The sequence below is a fragment of the Ambystoma mexicanum genome, chromosome 14 (assembly GCF_040938575.1).
Source record: "Ambystoma mexicanum isolate Mex_15411 chromosome 14, UKY_AmexF1_1, whole genome shotgun sequence".
Classification (NCBI taxonomy): domain Eukaryota; kingdom Metazoa; phylum Chordata; class Amphibia; order Caudata; family Ambystomatidae; genus Ambystoma; species Ambystoma mexicanum.
Window position 1 is genome coordinate 563,545,997 of NC_090940.1, and position 24,443 is coordinate 563,570,439.

Below are 24,443 nucleotides of genomic sequence, written 5' to 3' on the forward strand. Positions count from 1 at the left end.
AGCTGCACAGCTGAGAAAGGTCTGTGCGCTGACTTTTGACATGAAAAAAACATGCTGTGATTGCCTCCTCCTCATGCTGGACTGATGCCACAAACACGCCTTCCAGAGGCAGCAAGGACATACCCCCATGGGTGAATATACACACACTGGTGTCACATAGTGGTCGAGGATGATGCAGAGCCATTTAGTGTGTCTCGGCTATCACACTGACGAATGCGCCAGTGTCGATGAGCACCGGAGTACTAGTGTTCAAGGTTTTCACTACGCACTTTAGTTGGTGCTTCGTCTTACCACAAATGTTCATCCCAGTTAATATGAAAAAAAATCTTCCTCATCCTCTTCACATGGTGGAATGTCACCCACACACACTGCTGGCTCGACGCTCGCTACCTGGGAGCTCTGCTTCTGGAATGGCACTTTAAGGCATTATTTTGCCCTGGAAACACGTGCAAAATTATTCTGGATGCTACACCAACCACATGCGTGTCCTTTAGCCGGGCACTCACCTGCATGAGGCACATCATAACCACACTGAGGGCACACATGACCCGGACCATGCCGAATCTTCTTCCTCCGCCAGCCTGGCTCTCTACCAGCTCACCCAACAGGCTTCTTGCCCACCACACACACACCTCTTCCAGCTTTATTGACTTGAGAGCGATTCTATCTTGGACACCCTCACATCCACCAGTTCATGCGAGCGACCAATCTGCAGAATGCGTGCCAGAGAAATACCAAGCTCACGTAGAATTTGCTGCGTCATCTTGACTGACAGGCAACCCTGAATGAGTTGTTGCCTCACCTCCTCATCTTCACTGGCCCACCAACACTAGGACTCAAGTTGGCGCAGGTGCCCCTGAAAAGTGTCCGGACTTACTGGTGTTCTGCGTGGCCAACCTCATAACAAATCTCTCATAGTCTGTGTTCACCATAGGGGATAAATACTCATTCAGCGCAGTGACAGTGGCCGCATTGGAGTTGTCAGTAGGTCTTAGTGTCTTAAAGATCTTGTGAACAGCTGGGTCAGCTGAATATATGGGTGTGGATTTCTTGGCCTGATCTTCCAGTTCTGCCGTGGCGTCAAAGCACATGATGAGGCACTCAGGCTAGAGACTCCACCTCAGACGCAAACACATAGATGATCCATCCACATCAAATTCAGTTAGGGGAGCCAAGGACCCTTGCTGTCAGGGCAGGTGCCCTTGCCTCATCGCCTGACATGATGCCAACCAGTTGGCGTATGGATTAGAAGAAAAATTGGTAGTGGTCCCACTGCCAATGTCCCAGGCGAAAAGGCCGTCACAGCAGTGACACACCAACACTTCAGGGTGCACGGTTACTCACACAGGAGCCGCAACCCCAATCAGGCACATACATCCAGCCAGAAGTATCCAGAGACGTTGCTGCAAAGAATAGTATCCCCTTCTTCCAGGGTAGCTCTCCTAGGAGAGCTGCAACCCACTACAGGCTCAAGACCACAGGGTGGGGGGGGCAGCTCACTTGCCCAGAACAAGTGAAGAAAAGAAAATTGATCCCACTGCCACCACAGAGGTGACACAGAGAATGGTGAAAAATGGTCTTTTCCAGTCACATAATCATTTTTCAGTCACATAAGCCCCAGTAAGGCCTACTAGCACTCCCCACGGGGAGATTCCAAAAATGTGGCGCTGCACACCTTTCCAAACATGAAAACGTGTGGCCATGTGTCAACAAGGGAGCCACAACTCTCACCTTCTTTCTGGTGGCATACGTGGCAGAAATGCAAAGGGCCACCATATCACTCAGGCCTTCGGAGGAAACTGAAGCATATCACACATGGATGATGGACACCTTCCCAGCGAGACTGCTGATGATCTGCCATGCCCAGGTGGCCAGTGCAAGCGATCTCCAGGAAAGCAGGCATTTGTGCAGGTCCACAGTTTGGACTGCTGAACTACGGGCCCAGTAGTCACCATTTGTGGTGCCTTGATGGGACCGTGGGCCTGGGGTACATGGTTGCCCTCCCCGCCCTGAACAGAGACACATACACTGGTTTTGCTGTCTTCGGTCCCCGCTCGTGCAATGTCCTGCGTGTTGAAACAGGCATGTATTGATTAATGCTGCGCGATGACATACCCCATCATTGTGCCTTAAAGGAACCTCACCACATTATCTACTTTAGTAATAATGGTCGCGGGCATGGCTAGAGAGCCGAAGGATGTGGATGTAACTCTGCTTGGCTCCAGCATGGCCTGCAGATCCGGAGACGAGGCCCATTCACTTCCCTGGTGCTGCGTGGTCCCGAGTGGAGCGGGACTTGTGTGAGCCATCCGATGAGTCTTGGCCAGAAAATCAGTGTGTTTTTATCTACTTGTTCAATGATTTTCAGTGCCACCAGATTGGGCCCTTCCCTCCTGAAAGGTGCCAGAATGCAAATTCCAAGATGGCTGTGGGAACTCAGTGGGTGCCGAATTGCAAGAGGCGTGGCTGCTCGGGATGGAATCCTAAGTTCTGGGGGACGGGCTCTCTGAACAACTTCAACCAAGAGTAGCAGCGCTCCGAAAACAGCAGAGGTGCTGCACTGAAGATTGTTGAGATTGTGTGACATCAAAGGGAGTGGCCTGGAGTACACAGCAGAGTGTCGCTGGTGGCAATGGGCAGATGTACATGTCCAGTGGGAGTGGAATATGTTACTCCTGCCTGGAGGGGCATTTAATATGAGTCTAGTCCCGATGGGAACAGCTGGGATCTGGACACATATTAATCCTGACAGTTCCTGGTACTGTGACCTGGAGTTGGCGACCCAGCTTCTAAGCACTGCGAGGCCAAGGGCTGATTTACAATGAGTGCCCATCACAAACAGACAAAGATGGAATGGTTTGCGCAAGGGGGGCCAGCCTACTTACAAATCATCTCTGACTCAGCAGATTCAGAAGCCAGAATTGGCCCTCCCCACTCAAGCACAACATAGTGGATTGGAACAAGTAGTGCTGGATGCAATAGCGGTGCTACATACATAATTGGAATCAAATGTAGATGATGTTAGGATCGATGTGTCACTATTGCGCCAAGATCATCGCAACCAAAAGGACACGGTGAATGAACACAGCCGAAACATCCTGCAGGTGTCCGTGTCAACCTAATGTTGCAAGTGCAGATGAAAGAGCTTTGAGATTGCACTAAAATCCTGGAGGAAAATGTGAAAGATACAGAATGTAGGTCCAGAAGAAATAATGTCCGGTTTATAGGCCTACTGGAGGGAGAAGAAGGGGACAACCCAACAAATGATGTTGAAAATATGCTTCTGCAATAAGTGGGTCCTGGTACATTATTACAGGGCTTCGTAGTGGAAAGAGCACACTGGGCTTTGGCTAGAAGACCTCTGCCAGGGCCACTCCTTGAGCACCTGGTGAGAGGTCTGATTGCCAAGATAATGAACTACAAAGACAAAGAATTGATCCTTTGACCTACGAGGGAGGGAGGGAGGCTGCATAAGTGGGGGCAACCAACAGGTGGAGGTGTTCCTGGACTACACCTGGTAGGTGCAACCTCAGAGTAGGTCCTATGAGAGGGTGAAGTCCATACCGAGAAAAGCGCAAGTATGCTATATGCTGTTGTTTTCAGTAAAACTTAAGATTCTACATGAAGGCAAGTCCCTGTTTTTCAAAACGCTGGATGAGGCCATGTCTGGGCTACAGGAGCACAGCCTGAATGATAGCCCGGAAACCTTCAGGACTACTGCAAAGGAGGTAATGGAAGACAGAATCGATGAACTGAACATACACAAGATGCTAGCACATGGTCCTCCATGAACAAACGTCACACGTGTTCAAAGTCAGCTAGGGGATCTTTTTCAATCTGGCCTATGGCCAGGCTCGTAAGTTATGGACGTAATTAACTGACGAACCAGACTATAGTCCCTGTAAGGAGTCAGGAGTAAGACTCATACACAGGGGTTATTCTGGTGGTTACTACAGACTTTTATTAAAGAAAAAGGAGGGTTGGTGGAAAGACCTATATCGCCCTATCAATACGAGGGATTTCCCTGCCTAAACAAAACTAAATGATGTCAGTGTCAGAATGTCCAAAAGTAAAGTTCTCCATCCTGTATCCAAAATCCTAACCTGACCCTTAAATGCTAAACTCAAAATAGAGTACCAGGGGGTATAGGTCTTCATTATAAGTATGTTGGTCCGCAAAAAGGTGCCAGCACAATTCCCAGACTGGCATACTCAGAGCCTGCTGATCAGGGTCAGACTGGGCCATAAAATTGTCTCAGACTCCAATGAAAGAGTGGCCACAGTTGCAAATGGCTATTCATTCCTTTTGTGACACTGGTCAAAACTACTAGCGCATAGTGAAGTTACTCATCAAACTGGCCCACATTGGCCCAAAAAGGTGGCCCATTTTGACCCAAAAAACTGAACCCACACCAGCATTTTGCGTTTTTTGTTTGGCCATGGGCCTATTGCCCTATTGGCTACTCCGAGCCTGCGGTTGGTAGGGGCAGTGAACTTCCATCAGGCCTGACGTGCCGGTAGTTCAGGCCCCTACCAGCAGATAATTCACTGAAGCACCAGCACCGTTAAAAACGGTGCCGATCCTTCAGTGGTTCCCATCCCAGGCTATTACGGGGGGCAGAGTAACAGTAAGTTCCCATTCCCATGGAGTCCTATGGGACTCCATGGGAATGGGAACTTACTGTTACTCTGCCCCCCGTAATAGCCTGGTAATACTGGGCTATCAGGCGTTGGAAACGGCAATCTCTTCATGACGCCCACAGTCTTTCAACTAGCCATCTGTACCTTTTCCAAAGTTCAAACAGAAAGTTCCAAAAGGTGCAGAAAATAAACAAATAATCAAAGTTCCACAATCTTAAGGATGGAGGTCCCCCTACGGCGGAGTTTCTCAGATTCTTTTCAGTTCACACTCATAGTTCTCAGGAGGTTTTTCTCTTCCACCAAGTTCTTCAGACACTGTATAGTTTACAAACACAATAGTTCCAGTGATGTGGTTTCACCCTTGGTTTCTTTTTCACAGGTTCTTATTTTCCAGTCCAAGGATTCCCTTTTCCTTCATTGGATTTCCCCCCTCATTCAAAGTTATTTTCGTTCACAATTGATTATACATTGAGGTGTGGGTCACAGACTAGCAATTCATTCGCCTGCTCTATTCTCCTGTGTGAGGGATCAGAAATGAGAGCCAGACACATCTGTTCCTCAAAATCAGACATTTTATTAATCAAAACTGGGTTGGGAAAATACCCCTGTAGCCCTATTCTAAAGAGACTGATTTCCCTACCTACAAACTAAAACTAAGAGCCTATCTGTGTCAGGATGACAGTTGCAAAAGAAAAGCCGCCCCTGTGTCCAAAAGTTCCTATCCTGACCCTCAAACTAAACAAAACTACAAAAGGTGTAAGGAAATCTTTGTCTGGATGTTGGCCCAAAAGTGTTCAAAACAAGAAACATTCACTGGCATTACACATTTCTTGTTTAAAACAAACACATGCTGTAACAGTTTTTCTGTAGTATTTATGATTCTTGGTAGACCACTTTGTATACTCTCCTGCCAGGAATCTTCACTCAATTTCCGCTGCCTGGTGTACTCGCCTTCCAGGACTTTTCTTAAGGCTTATCAGAGCACCTGGTAAATTCCCCTGTCAGGCATCTTCATATAACTTCAGCTGCCTTGTATACTCCCCTGCCAGAACTTTTCTTAATGTGTTTCAAAAGGTCTTTAGTTATCACAGTTCCTTGATTATACCACATCAGCATATACCGTGACGTATTTGCTATATTGATTTTTGGCAATCCTAATTCAATCTTCTCCCCACATTGGCACATCTCTACTTGGATGAGGTTTGCTTTCATATTTGGTCTTGTCTGCATTCAAACATTCTTCTTATTCAGTATTGAGTTTATACTTTGTCTTGTCTGCATTCCTAAAACGTGGTCTTTGAATTTTCTCTTGCCTGCATTCAAACATTTTTTGTGCCTTTTCTGTGTTGGTAATATTGTAGCATTCAAACACTTGATGGCATGCTTTTTGGAACACATGAGGTCCACATCTGCTTTGGGCAGACTCACCTGTTGCTCCCAGCGTCTCGGATGCTGCTAGTGCCACTGCAGCATGATCCATTTGGCCGCTTTCCTGTTCGGAGTGTGCAGACGTCCTCCCTGTGTCCTGCGTGGCTCTATGGGCACACAACAAATCGCCTGCTTGGCCCGGGCTGGAGAATGCTGTTGAGCAACCCAACCTTCAGGAGCTCCAGTGTGGCTCCCGGCATCTCAATGGCCCTTTGTGCTCGCACACGGTACCTCACCTCTTCTCCCGGCGGTTCTCTCCATTACGGCAGCTCTGTTGGTGTACCTCGTGCTACTGAGCCCCAGCGTGGATGGCAACATCTCCTTCTGCACTGCTCGACTTGACAGCACACTTGCTGGCTTGAAATGTCCAGCTCATTGCAGGTTTGAAAAAACAACTAGTCTGCGTCTTAAACTTCAAGCACGTGTCTGTTTGCGCAACCTCCCTTGTCCTCTTCCTCGTCTCAGTACCTGGGTGGTTATGGGAGTTGGAGTCCATAGTTGTCTTGGGACTTTTAACTCCTGGATGGTTTTCCTTATTTATTCCACATAAAGGCAAATTAGAGACAACAGATGGTGTGTGTGAGTTGTGGGTGTTTGTGTCAAAGGTGGATGCATGACTGGAATGACAAAAGGCCATTAAGAACTCAGTTATCAGAGGTTCTTCCTCATGGAAAGTGGGGGTATATTGCATCTTGGCCAATGGAGTCAAAACGTCCCTTTTTTGTTGTCTCATTCGTTGTGATCCTCCCTCAGTGTCAGGTTCAGGTAGTAGCTGCCGTCCACTGACCACATCGGAGGAGGTCACCGCCGGGGAATCTATGATGACTCCGCTGGATTCATCACATCTCGCAGGACTTTCTTACTTTCTTCACTTTGCTTTTCCACAATATGCAACTTTTCAATCCTGGGTATGGTTCCCTTCCTTTGGATTTCACACACTCAAGGGGGTTCTCTTTCTCTCCTTGATTTTCACAATTCCACAATCAAAGTTCTTTTTCCCAGAATATGCAATTTTCCAGCCAGTGGGTATGGCTCCCTACCCCTGGATTTCACACAGTCAAGGGTTTCCATTCCTCTCCTTGGCTTTCATAATGTAGTCAACTTTCCAGTGCAGGGGGTATGGTTGCCTTTCACTGGATTTCACACACCTCAGAGGTTGTCTTTCCTCTTGTTGACTCTCCCAGTATATTCGCAATTGTGTGCAGGTGCCAGACTCACAATCACATTGCTTGGTATACTTTGCTGCCAGGACTGTCACAATGTTCACTTTATGACTGGGCGCGGGTCCCAGATTCGCAACAGGTTGCCTGGCATACTCTCTTGCCAGGGCTTTCACAATGTTCACTTTATGATTGGGTGCAAGTCCTTGACTCACAACATGTTACCTGATATACTCTCCTGCCAGGGCTTTCTCCACATGCAAAAGTCTGATGCATTCAACCACCGGGTCTTCAACCCCCTTTCATTTTTTTCAATCTGTAATACATTCTGCATCCCAGCTCTCTTGCTCAGTTTCACCCTGTGAATATCACTGTCTCTCCTCAGCATGCGGTATATGCTGCGAAGTCCCACGCAGCCCTAATTCCCCTTTCTGTGTTCACTGGACCCTTGAGCAGCTTCAGCATTCTCTGCATTCTTCGGTTTCTCCAGCGAAGAACCTCCCCCTTCTGTTAACCTTGCGTCCACTCTCCGGCACCCTCTATGCTTTGGCCTCTCTCCAGACAGTGTCTTGCTGCAAGCCTCCGGGTGGTGTACCTCCGAGCTCTGAGCTTCCCGCTACAACTGGCATCTTCCTCACTTCCGACTCATGTCGGGTGTAGTGGTTCTCCATCTTCCTCATGGTGCCAGGGTTTTAAATGTCCCGGGACCTATCAGATCCAACCAACCACTAGAGCGCATCTCTAGTTCTGCAGCTTCAGTGCTGTGCATTGCATTCGTTCGTGCTCTTCCTCATCTCAGTCCTTTTGCACAAAGTATAGGAAAGAGCCCTGCTGTCAGTGCAAAGTGGATGGACTGGATCTATATCACAATATGCCATACAGGCTTGTGAAGTCAAAGGGTTGGTGTTCTACCCTCAGTGGGAAGGGGGATACCATGTTCCTGCCAGTGTGTCTCTTTCCCTCCTGTGTGGGTTGTCTCCCCCCCAGATGGTCCTCCCTCAGGCTGCCACCACTAGGGTCAGTATCATGTAGTAGCTGCTTTTCCCTGACCATACGGGAAGAGAGTTTCCTCAGAGAGGAAGTGATGACATCCCTAAATTCATCACACCCCTTATTAGCAGGCCTGTATGAAGTGGCGGAGGGATGGCAACCATTCTCAACAATTTATAAATTGATACTAGGGAACAAGAAAAATCAGTACTTAAGATTAAGGAAGACTGAGTGCGATCTGGGTATACTATTGCAAGACAACCAATGGTAGCACATATGTTCCTACACAAAATCTGTGTCACGCAACGCATGATTGAAATGAGTGCAGCACAACGAGGTACAGAGGACATATTTGATGCCGTTAAGAATGCACAACATGAACTCAGCCAGATCAGTGCCCATGGTGTGGAGGACAACATTCAGTGGAGGGAGGTAGTAGACAAAATTCACAATATAGGAGCAACACAAATAGAATTGACCCGGCGGATGTGCTTACTGGGACAGTTCCCTCGAAGTAAAACCCAGAAACAGTTGAACAAGATGGTCGATTTGGCTTTAGTATTGGGAAGAGATGCAGAGCTTTGTTTTGGTTTACCCCAGTTGATCCTAAGATTACGTTCTGGGAGAAGGATTTCTTTAAGTGGGCTAAGGCGGAATTGGTAGCCGTATGGCAATGTAAATATGTTGAACAGAACTGAACAGGCGACACTGCTGCAAGAGATGTTGCACCCTTCAGACGTTAGGTTCCTTAGGAATTGTATTTTCCAATTGCAGGCGATAAATACTGTCCACTGGACGACAGGTGGAAGGCCTCTCACAGATGTCTCAAGGCCGCATGCTCTGAATACACCACATAGGAATATTTTCTTTGAGGTGTGCTAGGGTTGGGGAGGGAGGGTTATGGGGTGGATTGTTACATGGGAGGTTTTTACGTCTGTTTCTGTGTTCTTGGTTTGTTATTCTTTTCTGGCATATCAAAGATATACTTACTACGGTGTAAGTGACCATCGTAGGTGTTGATACAAATGCCAATAAATACATTATAATAAAACTAATAATGGCAGCTCCCGTGGGCTGTACCGGCTGCCTGTAATCACGACCACTTACAGAAAACGTAGGGTGGTTGCCCGGCATCTACAACCCACCCCATGAGCCAATATCACAATTAGCACTTTGCTGAGTCACGCGAGGGGCTTGTAGGAGGAACAGCATTGATCAAAAATAAATAAGCATGGTCATTTTCGTTCACCACCTACACGGCATGGAGGGGACTGCACACCTTTTGTGCAATGTTCCTCATTTCCACAAGGTCATGGAAAATTGAGGAGAGATACAAAGGTGAAATTGCCTTCACTCTTCATTGGTTCACCACCGCCTAGCCAGTCACCTAAGTCCTAGACCGGCGCAAATGCACACATGCGTATCCCAATCTAAAACTCTTAGAACCTCCAGCACATTGACTACGGTCACTGAGGGTGTTTCAACTACAAAGCGCATTGAGGCCATGCAAATGGCGGAAAGAGCGCTAAATAAATAACCAAATACAATACCTTAGTGGAAGAAAATGCGGGAGGCTTTTACAATGGAGTGCATAGGAATACAGTGGACCACAGCCCGCATGAAAGAACATGCTTGTGGCAAGGCACCCGTATTCGTAAGACACAGCAGTAGGTGGGGTGGAAAAAACATGTATGTCCGCCCTCCATCTCGACTTTGCCGTACAAATTCATGAAAATTAGGTGGATCGGAAAAACTGTGGTGTACACATTTACCACCATTTTCTTCTGATCCAGGTAAGGCACTGGTTAGTGAGTGCAGGTGGTTCTGCGCTGTGAGTGTGCACAGAAGTGTGTCAGATGTGGCTAGGAGTAGGAAAGTAGAGAGTGAATGTGCATTGTGTGAGTAAATGGAAGGGTGTCTGAGTAGGGGGCGGGTGGATGTGGCTAGGAGTAGGAAAGTAGAGAGTGAATGTGCATTGTGTGAGTAAATGGAAGGGTGTCTGAGTAGGAGGCGGGTGGATGTGGCTAGGAGTAGGAAAGTAGAGAGTGAATGTGCATTGTGTGAGTAAATGGAAGGGTGTCTGAGTAGGAGGCGGGTGGATGTGGCTAGGAGTAGGAAAGTAGAGAGTGAATGTGCATTGTGTGAGTAAATGGAAGGGTGTCTGAGTAGGAGGCGGGTGGATGTGGCTAGGAGTAGGAAAGTAAAGAGTGAATGTGCATTGTGTGAGTAAATGGAAGGGTGTCTGAGTAGGAGGCGGGTGGATGTGGCTAGGAGTAGGAAAGTAGAGAGTGAATGTGCATTGTGTGAGTAAATGGAAGGGTGTCTGAGTAGGAGGCGGGTGGATGTGGCTAGGAGTAGGAAAGTAAAGAGTGAATGTGCATTGTGTGAGTAAATGGAAGGGTGTCTGAGTAGGAGGCGGGTGGATGTGGCTAGGAGTAGGAAAGTAGAGAGTGAATGTGCATTGTGTGAGTAAATGGAAGGGTGTCTGAGTAGGAGGCGGGTGGAGTGGTGGTTGTAGGGTGGCGTTGTAGTTGTGGAGGAGGGAGTTACATCGTGAAGGAGGAGGAAGAAGAAACATCAAAGGGTGGCGGTGAGGAGTAGAAGGCACGAGATAATGGAGGAGAAGCAGAGGAAGACACAGGGAGTAGACAGAGATGGGTGGGTGGAGTTGGAGAGTAGAGTGGAAAGGCCAACAGGAAGGAACAAGGGAGAGGTGTCAGTGAGTGTGAAAGTAAGGAGAACGAATCAGGCAGAGTGACTTTACTGCACACCCCAGTGATCCCTTTTGCACACTAACCACTCGAAAGTGTTGGGAAAGTAAGGAAGTCCCTGAGGAAGTTCAGCTAAAGAAGGAAACTCGTCTTTAGGTCTTCAAGCCTAGCACAAGTAAGCATAAGTGTAGATTCCGACGCATAACATTTACAGCATATGCATTTCAAACATTAGCACTCTTAGGGCCTCATCACGAGTTGGGTGGTATCAGGCGGTAAAAGCACTGTGATACCGCCCAACACTATTAGCATTACCACAACTAAGTCTGATGCATTTTGCGCCAGATCCCGATTAGCGGTGCAGCTGTTAATCCCTCTTCATTCGGAGTCCATAGAACTCTATGGGGCTTTTCGGCGCTATTGCCCCCGTTAATAGCACCGAAAATGGGGGGAAAGGGGAGGTTTTTACCGCCAGCAAAAAGCTGGAGGTAAACCTTCCACTTTCCACCCAAATTCTGGATTGGGCGTTGCGGTAATGCAGCAGTAATATCGTTACTGCCGCATTTTTACCATTCCGCCCAACCCCTGAGGAGGCCCTTAGTGGGTTACTTTCGTTCCCCACGCACATTGCACTAAAGGGACCGACTCTGTTTGCACTTTTGTGCAAAACAGTTGTGCAATGTTTCTGGATGAACAATTACAAAGGTTTGCTGAACCCAATCTCCTTGAAGTGGGTTCATGCCCCTGCATAAATACTGTACGAATTCTGAGGCCTTTATCGCTTCAACACGCTCCCGATGCATTTAAATTGCTCTGCCCCCATCTAGGATATGGGGTAAACAGATTCTAGAGAAAAAGTAGGAAAGATAATTTCCTGAGGCAAGTGGAAATCGGCCAAAATTTCTAGAACAGAACCAGAGATGACTTCAGGAGCAAATCTCCTTAGGAAAAAAAGCAGATAGTGCTTTCAGTGAACAAAATGACTTTTGATGCTAGAAATGCAAGAGGAACCTCAGAAGAAAGAAGCTCAAAAGGATCCAATAAATCACCCTCAGGACTAATGCAGAGTGCATTCCAGAAGAAGAGGCGTAACCGTCAAGTGGGACAATATCAAACTTTGGAACATCCTGGAAATATAAGGATTGACAACTAAACAAGTGACTAGCCAACTGCACTGCCTTCAGAGAAGGTAATACCAGTTTCAACACAAAATCTTTCTGAAGAAAATCCAAAATATTCTTTAGATTACAGAGAATCCACACACCCATGTCAGAATACCAGGAGGGAAAACAGTCCCAGTTTTCTTATAGGATCTCAGGGTGGACGTGGGCCTATATGCTGCACTGCTGTGGTCACTATTATGTTGGAAGAGTTACATTTATTTATTTATTGTGCATTTGTAAGGCGCTTATACATCAAGTAAATTGAGTTTCAAAGCGCCCACAAGGCAACAGGAAGAGAAAATGGGAATGAGAATCAAATATAACAAAGAAACATAGAGGCGGACCTACTAGGCCTTGTGAGCATTCAGAACGTGCAAGTGCAGAGAGAGAGAGAGAGAGAGAGAGAAAAGGGATGAGGGAGTGGGGGTAAGTGCTAGGTGTACCAAAGATGGAAGTGCTACTGAGTAAGTAGCTGTTAAGTGACTTGGTGAGAGTGGCTAGCTGCCAATAAGTAAGTGGTGGCATAGGCCAGTGGATGCCAAGGCAAGTGCTTGGGGCGGACAGAGGCTGAAGGCGATTGGCTGTGGGAGGCCAGGGCCCAAAAGGACACATAAGGGCCCTGGTCACCAATTTTAGCAACTGTGAGATTAGCAGAGTAGGGAGGAAGGGAAGAAGGAGGTGAAAAGGAAAGTCTTGAGGAGCTTCGGAATTTGAGGAGATCCAACTCAAGACGAAGAGGGAGGCAGAGGCTGTTCCATAGGAGGGAGCCTGTCAAGGAAAGAGATTGGTCACCAGCTCGCTGTTTAGCAAAGTGCTTGACACAGAGTCTTTGCCGCAGGAACGTAAAGATCCGGAGGGAGAGTATTTATTGCCATAATAATGCCATAATGTAAAGGCAAGGTGCATATCAATGGTGCAGGCTCAAAGTGTGTGGAACATTCGTGACAATGTAGTTCTTAATCACATGCTTTGTGGAACGTTGGGGTGATTCGAGTAGGGGAGGTTGCAATGAGAGGATGAGATGATGGGAGTGAAGGCTGCAGCTGCTAATTGCACTGCCTGCTTAGTAAAGAGCTCATGAAGAATTGAACATGGCACCAGGGCTTAATGGTCACGCTTTGTTCAGCAACCAACATGTCTTGGTATCCCCACCCTGCTGCGGAGATGCTGAAAGATGTGGCTTGGAACGTCTGCTTAGCTCCGGAGAGATGATGAGAATGGATTCAACTGCCCGGGGCCTCACTTCAGATGCAGGAACATTGGACATTGGCAGGAAACATGTAAATGAGACCCCATAGTCAGGGCATTTACTGCTCAAACTTGGGGATCCCTGGCTCAGAATTGCTGTTAGGATTTTTGTCTGCCCTAGGTAAAGCGGCATTCTCCTGCCTCCTCACCAATGAGTCCAGATTTGCTACTTGCAGGGCCATCCTGAGGTCCCTTTTGCACCCCCTTCTGGTGGCACCCTAGGCTGCAGCCTAGTATCATCTTGCGCTAAAACCATCATCACCAGTTCTGTAGTACTGGCCAGTCAAACATGGACATCCACAAAACCAGTCGGCAATTCTGAGAAGAGGGTACCTCCCTCATGGGAGATCTATCGTCCTGGAAAAGACTGCTGGGACAATGGAAGCACAAAACCCAACGTATCTACCCATCCCTTTTCTACCCATGGAGTGCAGACAGATAGTAGTTATAGAAGGCATGCCTCTGCCCGCATCCCTAACCAATAAGACAAATCCACCTGGAATGTTGAAATGTGTGCCCCCTGACAGTTCACATGTGATATTGTTGCTAAGTTGCCTGTCCTTATGGGGCTACAAGCCTACCCTGAGTTTAAGCAAACATCCTTACTCCACTCCCTACCAGAAGAACCTTATTCTATGGGTTCCAAATCCGCCCACTTGAACGGGTTTGCACTGACCAAACGCTACTGACGTGGCACAGTTAACTTGAACTACGCTGGAATTAGGTGACCACAGTCCAGAGAATCCTGGGACCAGTGAACCAGAATCTTACCAGTGGCTTCACATGAAGTCTTGCTGAGGAACCTATAAACGAATAAGATGCCACAAACACCTGATCTTGAAGTCACTGAAATGCGGGTGCCGCAGTCGTAGACAACAGTTTCATTATTGCATCCTTAAGCCACTGAGCTTGACCCTTGGGCGGAACACACTCCACTGGGCTGCATTGAAGGATACATTTCATTTTAATTTAATTTAAATTGCTTTTTATAACTACCAAACCTGATTTCGGTTTCTTAAGCATACCTGAGTTTGGTTTCTAAGCGCAGATCCGGAATTCAAACCTCTGTTGCTCTGCATGGTCTTGCTTCCAAGACCAGCGCGTTGCCCCTGTTCTATCCTCCGTTCACTCCTCCATACCCCAATTAAACCATGATCTGGCTGTAGCTGAGATTATCCTCCCAAGCCTTATTAAATGTGGCAGCACGGACCAGCCAGTTGTCCGGGGTCAGGGGAACTTGAATCCCTTATGCATGAAGGCATCCCACCAACTACACACCACAAAAGCCAACACTTTATATATACATTTCATGAGGTGCCAGCTTGATAGGATTGGTTATTTATGGTGTGCTTAATACCCACAGGTTCCTAAGCGCGGACCCGGAGTTCGAACCTGTGTTGCTCCGTGTCGTCTTGCTTCCAAGGGAGGCATGTTGCCTCAGAGCTATCCTCCAGAGCTTTAAATGAAATGGTACGATGCAGAACACAGAGTACCGCTACACCACCAGGAATCTTCTGAACTTCAGATAACCTTTCCGATAGCCGAGATGGACATACACATAGCTGTAACATTAAATAAATGGATTCCATCTTAAATGTTGTGTCTTTCAAGTGCTTATGGACCAGTGTGAGGTTCAACATTGATCCAAAATCTGTGATTGGGGTCAGAGAAGCATCTGGCATGATCTTAAGGACTGTGGTGATGAGAATGACATTCTGCCGCCATAAAGACTACAGTTCCCATCATTCCTGTGATCTAGACACACTGTGCACTCTGTCTAGATTCCATTCATAGAAGTGTGGGGTCACGTGCTCCTCAATGATTTTCTTGATTTCTTGAACCTGTTTGCTGTATCCTTCATTTCCCACCGGTTCATCTTTAATGGGCCAGTCCACCCTTTGATCTCTGTTTATGTTTTTCTGCTGCTGGACATCCATCTGAAAAAGTGAGTGCCTTGCCTGCCTCTTGGCCTTTGTGACTTTCCTTCTACAAAGCCTCTGCCTGCATAACAGACTGCTTTGTCTTTCCCTTGGCCTCTATTGCCTGGTCCATTCCCGAATGACGCCAGCTTACTGGTCTGCCTCGCTTGCCCTTTTTGCTCGTCTTCTTCCGTTTATCCCACACTAGTCATTTGGACAGTTTGTGCCTACATCCAGTTGGGAAGTCTATCAGCCCATCATTGTCTTTCTCATGCATCCCTAGGTCTAGCTGTGCTCCATAGTTACTGTACCTGTTGTTTATCGAACAGCCCCTTCTTCCCTTCACATCTTCCCTTCTGGACACTGCTTCCTGCCGACAATGCTCTCACATCTTCCACTGACCATAGGCTCCTTGCCACCTCTCTTTAGTTCTTGACGACCTTGCCTCCTCCTCTGGGGCCCTTCATGCCCGTGTACTCTCTGGTTCATCGGCATGCCATTTAGTCAGCTGAATTGGATTGCCTGTTTCTCCATGCCCCATCCTCATGCCATTGTGTAAGCTAGTGTTTTCAGGTGCCTCTTTGGCTTTCAAGCTCCTTGGACTAAGGGTCTGCCAAGGAGTTCGACTGTATTCATTGTTTCCTCTTTGGTTGTCCTACTAATTAAATCCAGGATCTCCCAAGGACTGCTACTATATTCAGCGTTTCCTCCTTGGATTTCCTAATCATTGGACCTAGGGTCTCCCACGGACTTTTATTGTATTCAGTGTTTCCTCTTTGGATTTCCTAATCATTGGACCTAGGGACTACCAAGGACTTCTACTGTATTCAGTGTTTCCTCCTTGGATGTCCCACTGATTGAACCCAATGTCCCCCAAGGACTGCTACTGTATTCAGCATTTCCTCTTTTGATTTCCTAATCATTGGACCTAGGGACTATCAAGGACTACTACTGTATTCAGTGTTTCCTCCTTGGATGTCCTACTGATTGAACCCAATGTCTCCCAAAGACTGCTACTGTATTCAGTGGTTCCTCGATGGATTTCCTAATCATTGGACCTCAGGTCAACCAAGGACTTCTACTGTATTCAATGTTTTCTCTTTGGATGTCCTACTCATTGACCCCAGGATCTCCCAAGGACTGCTACTGTATTCAGCATTTCCTCTTTTGATTTCCTAATCATTGGACCTAGGGTCTACCAAGGACTGGACTTGTATTCAGTGTTTCCTCTGGGGAATTCCTAATCATTGGACCTTTGGGCTGCCAAGAACTTAAACAGTATTCAGTGTTTCCTCCTTGGATTTCCTAACCATTGGACCTAGGGTCTACCAAGGACTTCTACTGTATTCAGGATTTCCGCTTTGGATTTACTGCTCATTGGACCTAGGTTTTCCCAAGGACTTCTATCGTATGTAGGGTTTCCTCCTTGGACGTCCTACTCATTGGACCTAGGGTCTCCCAATGACTCTGAATGCCTTGTAGGTATGTCTCTGTGTATATTGTGATATAAGTGTGTACTGCTTCAACATATTGTTTTTTTTATTTTCAGCTTGGGGCTGGAGTCGGACTGTTTTTCTTCCCTACCTTTTGCTAGTGTCTCACATCTGCCTTTTTGTGACAAGGCCACTATGTTAGCCTTTGCAAGTGGGGGTGAAAGTCCCTCTAAGCTAAGGGTGAGGGGTATAAGCAGATACCCTGAGCTTGTCCTTAGCCTAGGAATGGACCTGCTGGGATAACCCCAACCCCTTCTCCCGTGAGCCAGCATATGTGTTTGCAGACCCTTATCTCCAGCCTACCTCCTTTCCAGGATACTTGAAAGTATCTTTCCTTTACTTTAAGAGCTCAGGTAGCAGAGGAAAGAGTCCCAACAAAGGAGAGACCAGCACCATCCCTGGCCTTCAGGAGAGATTGGCTGCTGGGAGAGAGATGCTGAGAGGAAACGGTATACGGACACCCACACTGAAGAATGACCAAGAGAGCAAGAGGCGGCATGTTCTTGTGGAGCGATGCAAAGAGCCTTGTGAACTGCCAAATTGAATTGGCACGCCTACAGATTCACTTGAGGGCTCCCTAGACCACCAGGGACAACAATGGGAGAGGTACCCAATCTTCCCAAATAGCCTTACTGCAGGAGCGTGCAAGAACAAGTCTGAAAGACAGCAACATTGGCCCTCCCAGGCCACCATTAGCCTGCATGGGGACCCACAAAGAGAAAGTGGGCAGGGCCTAGCCCCTTTCTTACGAGTTCCTATTGAACATACACACCACAGGAAGGAAAGACAGGACAGGACTGAATAGGGACAGGGGCTCGATCCAAGAAGTGGGAGAAGGAAAAAAGGATACAGTAGGAGTGGAAAATGCTGCTTTTCTGGGTGAAGTCAAAGGTGGAGGTGGAGGTGGAGGATGAACAAAACACCAGCAGGAGGAAGAAGGGAGTGGTGAGCTGTGAAGGAAATCCATTGAGCAGGGGGGATATTGGCTTAAGACTGGAAATGATTCTACAGTGTGATTGGGGGTGTTTGCATGATGAGTGAGCATAGAGGTTAGTGTAAGGCGTGAATGTGAAGTGAGTTGGATGGGCTAAAGGATGGTGTTTGAGTAATGTTGAGAGTTGAATAGTAGTGAGCGGAGGAGAGTAGTGGGAGGTGGACAGTAGTAGTGGGCAGAGGATAGTAGTAGTGGGAAGAGGAAAGTTGCAGTGGTTGGGGAAGAGTAGTAGTGGGCGGAGGAGAGTACTGGGAGGTGGAGAGTAGTAGCGTACAGAGGATAGTAGTAGTGGGAGGAGGAAAGTTGTAGTGGGTGGATAAGTGTAGTAGTGGTTGGAGGAGAATACTGGGAGGTTAAGAGTAGTACGGGACAGAGGATAGTAGTAGTGGGAGGAGGAAAGTTGCACTGGGTGGAGAAGAGTAGTAGTGGGTGGAGGAGAGTACTGAGAGGTGGAGAGTAGTAGTGGACAGAGGATAGTTGTAGTGGGAGGACGAAAGTAGTAGTGGGAAGAGGATAGTTGTAGTGGAAGGAGGAAAGTTGCTGTGGTTGGAGAAGAGTACTTGTCGGTGGAGGAGAGTAGTGGGAGGTGGAGAGTAGTAGTGGACAGAGGATAGTAGTAGTGGGAGGAGGAAAGTTGTCGTGGGTGGATAAGAGTAGTAGTGTGTGGAGGAGAGTACTGCGAGGTGAAGAGTAGTAGGGGACAGAGGATAGTAGTAGTGGGAGGAGGAACGTTGTAGTGGGTGGAGAAGAGTACTAGTGGGTGGAGGAGAGTACCGGGAGGTGGAGAGTAGTAATGGACAGAACATAGTAGTAGTGGGAGGAGCAAAGTTGCACTGGGTGGAGAAGAGTGGTAGTGGGTGGAGGAGAGTACTGAGAGGTGGAGAGTAGTAGGGGACAGAGGATAGTTGTAGTTGGAGGACGAAAGTAGTAGTGGGAAGAGGATAGTGGTAGTGGGAGGAGGAAAGTTGCAGTGGTTGGAGAAGAGTAGTCATGGTCGGAGGAGAGTACTGGGAGGTGGAGAGTAGTAGTGGACAGAGGATAGTAGTAGTGGGAGGAGGAAAGTTGCAGTGGGTGGAGAAGAGTACTAGTCGGTGGAGTAGAGTAGTGGGAGGTGGAGAGTAGTAGTGGACAGAGGATAGTAGTAGTGGGAGGAGGAAAGTTGCAGTGGGTGGAGAAGAGTAGTTGTGGGCGGAGGAGAGTACTGGGAGGTGGAGAGTAGTAGTGGACAGAGGATAGTAGTAGTGGGAGGAGGAAAGTCGCAGTGGGTGGAGAAGAGTAGTGGGTGGAGGAGAATACTGGGAGGTGAAGAGTAGTAGGGGACAGAGGATAGTAGTGGGAGTAGGAAAGTTGCATTGGTTGCAGAAGAGTAGTAGTGGGAGGAGGAAAGTTACAGTGGGTGGAGAAGAGGAGTAGTAGGTGGAGGAGAGTAGTGGGAGGTGAAGAGTAGTAGTGGACAGATCATAGTAGTAGTGGGAGGAGAAAAGTTGCAGTGGGTGGAGAAGAGTAGTAGCGAGCAGAGGAGATTACTGGGAGGTGGAGAGTAGTAGTGGACAGAGGATAGTTGTAGTGGGAGGACGAAATTAGTAGTGGGAAGAGGATAGTGGTAGTGGGAGGAGGAAAGTTGCAGTGGTTGGAGAAGAGTAGTCGTGGGGCGGAGGAGAGCACTGAGAGGTGGAGAGTAGTAGTGGACAGAGGATAGTTGTAGTGGGAGGACGAAAGTAGTAGTGGGAAGAGGATAGTTGTAGTGGAAGGAGGAAAGTTGCTGTGGTTGGAGAAGAGTACTTGTCGGTGGAGGAGAGTAGTGGGAGGTGGAGAGTAGTAGTGGACAGATCATAGTAGTAGTGGGAGGAGAAAAGTTGCAGTGGGTGGAGAAGAGTAGTAGCGAGCAGAGGAGAGTACTGGGAGGTGGAGAGTAGTAGTGGACAGAGGATAGTTGTAGTGGGAGGACGAAATTAGTAGTGGGAAGAGGATAGTGGTAGTGGGAGGAGGAAAGTTGCAGTGGTTGGAGAAGAGTAGTCGTGGGGCGGAGGAGAGCACTGGGAGGTGGAGAGTAGTAGGGGACAGAAGATAGTAGTAGTGGGAGGAGGAAAGTTGCATTGGGTGGAGAAGAGTAGTCGTGGGCGGAGGAGAGTTCTGGGAGGTGGAGAGTAGTAGTGGACAGAGGATAGTTGCAGTGGGGGGACGAAATTAGTAGTGGGAAGAGGATAGTGGTAGTGGGAGGAGGAAAGTTGCAGTGGTTGGAGAAGAGTAGTCATGGGCGGAGGAGAGTACTGGGAGGTGGAGAGTAGTAGGGGACAGAAGATAGTATTAGTGGGAGGAGGAAAGTTGCATTGGTTGCAGAAGAGTAGCAGTTGGCGGATGAGAGTAGTAGTGGGTGGAGGAGCAGTGAGAGGAATGGAGTAGTAGTGTTTAGGAAGGGAGGAGTGGTGTGGAGGGGAGTAGTTGAAGTGGAGTGGGAGGAGAGGTAACATCAAATGGTGGAGGCAAGATCAGGAGGAGTGACACTTTGAATGGACATCAGAAAGGAGGGAGGAGTGGACAGGAAGCACTCGGAGTAGAAAGGGTGAGGTGAGAGTGGACGTGCAAGCACAGCCTGGCTCAAACCAGAGTAAGTGCAAAGCACTAACAAACTTCCGATCAGAAGACCAACTGGTGGAGAGCGTGGGGACAGTCAGCAAGTCCCTGCGGGAGATCATAGTGCCAGTGTTTTAGGGTGCCCTCTTAGGCAGTGGAGAGTAACATTCTCCACGACTCACTAAGGATCCCAGACCTCTGGGTTAGGGAGGGGGATTGCATTGATATGAGAGACAGACCCAAAACAATAGCCATCCTTGCACTGTCTTTACGAGTTGTGTGCCATCTGTGACACTTTGTAAACATGTGTGCACGGTTCTGTGTTGCTACATCCATGCAGGTGCACCATTATGAATATGCAAATGTGAATTCGCTTCAATGCATTTACATCATTACTTTAAAGGGAGCGCAAGTCCCCTGCCTTTTCTATCCCACCTACCATATTTTACGTGTTTGCCTCTTTCCTCCTGAAACGTGACTACAGCCTACACAGATGTCCATATGCAAATGCACAACAAGGAAATGACAGGTCACTGTGTCCAGTTTATTGGCAGAATTCCTGCTTTCTGGAAAAGGTGCTGTATGGGCACTTTGATATATCTTTCATGCTCACGTTTTCCGCTCTTTCAGTTTGGAGGGTTCCCTTCTGTGACTTCAGTCTTTCAGACAGATTGTTGTCGCCTTGCTTCTCTAATCCTGTACGGACCACATCAACGCTGCCTTACTTCTTTGAACTACCAATTAAGATTTCAGTGCCTTACAGCCCCGAGTCATGAAAACTGGGAAATATATAAAATCATGGCGTTCTTCGTTGGTCACGCGATTCCTTCTTTCTTGCTTTATCCCCCATTTATGTACCCTCTCCCCTTTCCTCTTCTGCCACCATTTGTCATTCACACTTCTCCTCTTGTTGGTTTTTATGCCTGTATTTTCATGGCATGTCTCTTCAGCGGTGAATGTTTGGCGCCCTTCTCACATTCTTCGTCACAAATGATGAGGTCCCCCCTTCAACTTTCACAGAGGAAGAGCAATCAGCTCTACACGTAGCACGCGGGTCTCCGTTAAGGGGTTGATTTCCCTCTGCAACGACTCATGCCTCGGTTACATGTCTTTCCATCGAATTTTTTCCATCGAAGCTAAGTACCATCAAATCATTTCCAATGAAAAATGTGCATCAAATGATTTCTGAAGAAATTGAGTAGCACAATTGTCGGCATTAATAGTGCTCTGAACAGGGTTTTCCGGTGATAGTGGTGAAAATCAGAATTATTATTATTTTTATGGGGGAGCAATCAGTTACAGATTTCAAAAGAGAAGACAGATATCCCTACCAATGCCTAAAATTGAGAACTGATTAACAACCTGAGGGTGCCTCACACTTGAATTGAGAAAGTTGTGTACCGACTCTGAAAGCATGTGGATGCATTTAGAGCAGAGGCCCGCAACCTTTCACTCTTCGGTGTTTTGGACTACGACTCCCATGACCCGCTGCCATTGATGACGCTCACTAGGGGTGATGGGAGTTGCAGTCCAAAACATCTTGGGAGTCAAAGGTTGCAGGCCGCTGATTTAGAAACCTCTGGAACAAATGTCCAGCCCTTTCTGACGTCTGACTTCTCTGTCCCTGTGAAACCCTTGATCATGCCATTGCTTACAAAAGGTGCCTTACCTGTTTTGCAAAATTAATTAAATGATAGGGAGTTGAGACCATCAATGTTACTCTTTTTATGCAAATAGTATGGACTCTTATAGTTGAATATTTGTCCTAAGGATAGTAATACTTGAGTCTACAGTAGCTAGGCAGAGCAGTCCTTGTGCTCCTGCCAATATGTATGCAAGTATCTTATGGAGCGTATTTGCCAGACTCACTTCCAAATCTTCAACTCATAACAGAAGGTCTTTGTATTGCTCATTTATATCTTCTCCTTAATGCACTGCCAACATGTGTTTCACTTTTTTGAGGCATTCACGCTTATCGTTTTTTCTGACCGACCAAATTCACTGTGCCCCCTATCGCCATCATACTAGTATTCCTAAATTATGAATGCCTTGAAGAAGCGCATGAAGCATGAAACACTTGTCATAACAGTAAGATGATATCAATGAGCAATACAAATATTTTTTTTTTCAATTTGTGGTATTGTTTTTATTTATTTATTTTTGTTACGAGCAATAAAAAATATATACTTTTTTATTGTGCTTTTGGTTAATTAAAACCTTATGCACAGTTTTATCACATACATTACATTAGACTTAATCCAAACCATTATTAAAACGTTATTACAATTCCTCAATTGCTCAATTCATCAATTTTAATTCATCAATATTAATTGTCTCTAGATGAAAACAAAAGATAGGGTGAGTGTTAAAATTATCTGGAACAGCAGGATAGGGCAAATTCTTTCTGCAGAATACACTTAAATTGATGAAACATTTGGCCTCATTCTGACCCTGCATGTCCGAAACAGGGGTGCCAGATCTTCCATGTCCCTATTCCTGTAGAGTCCTATGGGACCCTATGAGAATGGGGAAGAACATTTTACCAGCGCCTGACTTTCCGGGCCACCGGCGTTGTAATCTCCCGGTGGCAACAGGATGTCAGGCACTGGTAAATATTTACGGGTCCGGCGGTTACCTTTCGCAATGGATTTCCTTAACATAGTGGCTCCCAGGTCCATCACACCCTCCCCTAGCGCACTTCATTGTTTATGCGCACGTCATCATTGCATCAGTAACTCAGGGACCAGCAAGATAAGCTGAGCATATCAACCTGTCACTCCTTAATGTTAGCAATGGGAAGAGCCTACGGATTGCACTGGAAGAGGAGGATGATCCTTAATAGCCATGGTCCACCCATTATGGGATTGAAACCAATGGAAAACTGCGTGCCCAGCAAATTTGAAGGGCAAGGCCCACCTTTGGAAATTTCCGGTTAACTTACAGTTGACACCAAGGTGTCCAGCCCAACCCATTCAGCCTGATAGCATTTCAGGGGAGCGTGCTACAGAAGTACAATTTTCTCTCCAAATATGTCTCTCAACTGGTTTTCCAATGTATCAATAAGAGTCTACGCACTGTGTCTTGCGCCCCCATCCATTCAACACTTAAGCCAGCATGCAGTGGACTCCTAATGTAGCTGGGTGTTACTGCCCGCATCTTGATTCCATCGTTTCCCAATATTCTCCAACCTGTGGATCTATGGATGTTGTGAACCTATGATCCTATCGCATTGACTATGCTGGCTAGGGCTGATGGGAGTTGTAGTCCAAAACATGCGAAGAGTCTGTGTTTGCAGACTCCTGAAGGGTCTCCAGATATTTTGAACTAAAAACATACATGATGCCTCACCGCTGACTATGCTGGCTAGGGCTGATGGGAGTGGTAGTCCAAAATATCTGGAGAACAAAATGTTGCAGACCCAACACCTGCTGTGCTAGCTATCTCCAGATAGCAATTTGCAACATTTCCTATTCAATTTCCTGCAGCATCACTGACACGATTAGCCCTTGGACATGCCATAGAGTGCATGAGCATGGAGTCTATGCTACCCACTAGTCTGACTGAGCCGATTTGATTCACACTGGAGGGCAATGTTGGAAGCTTGACCGGCTCACTCCCCAGTGCTCACAAAGCACCTCTTTCATGAGTAGTAAATCACATGTAAATTTCTCCAAAGCATTAGGGGCTGATAGTCTCGAGAGGATAGCTCAGGGGCAATGTGCTCACCTGGGAAGCAAGACGACATGGAGCAACACAGGTTCGATCCCCGGGTCCGCGCTTAGAAACCTCTGGGTATTAAGCACGTTATAAATAACCTATCATATCATATCATATGGTTTGCAGTGTGCGCTCTGCAAGAAAAGGCACTACCTGGATCACTCACCTTGCCTTGCCACAATGAGGCTGGCCATGCAGTCTGGAACACTTGTGCCGGCAGCCAGAAACGTAATGCCCATGATGACATCAGGAATCCCCAGGGTGTAGCCAATCACTGTTACCTGCATGAAGAGAGAACACTAGGCATGAATGGCTAGATCAACACATGAGGCTCAGACTTGAAGGGGGTTCTAGGCGGATTGAATCAGGGTGCTGTGCACATTCTCGCAGGCTGAGGTGTCCTGCC

The 24,443-nt window shown here is 47.2% G+C and overlaps 1 protein-coding gene across 2 annotated transcripts in view; it reads right to left on the reverse strand.

Annotated features, from left to right (window-relative positions):
• Window positions 1-24,443, reverse strand: part of SLC24A4 (solute carrier family 24 member 4) — an 873,854-nt gene that overhangs the window by 45,158 nt on the left and 804,253 nt on the right. For both annotated transcript variants that reach the window (XM_069637921.1, XM_069637920.1), the window contains exon 14: window positions 24,204-24,318. In XM_069637921.1, coding sequence (XP_069494022.1) covers window positions 24,204-24,318 — 115 coding nt within the window. The remainder of the gene's footprint in view (window positions 1-24,203; window positions 24,319-24,443) is intronic.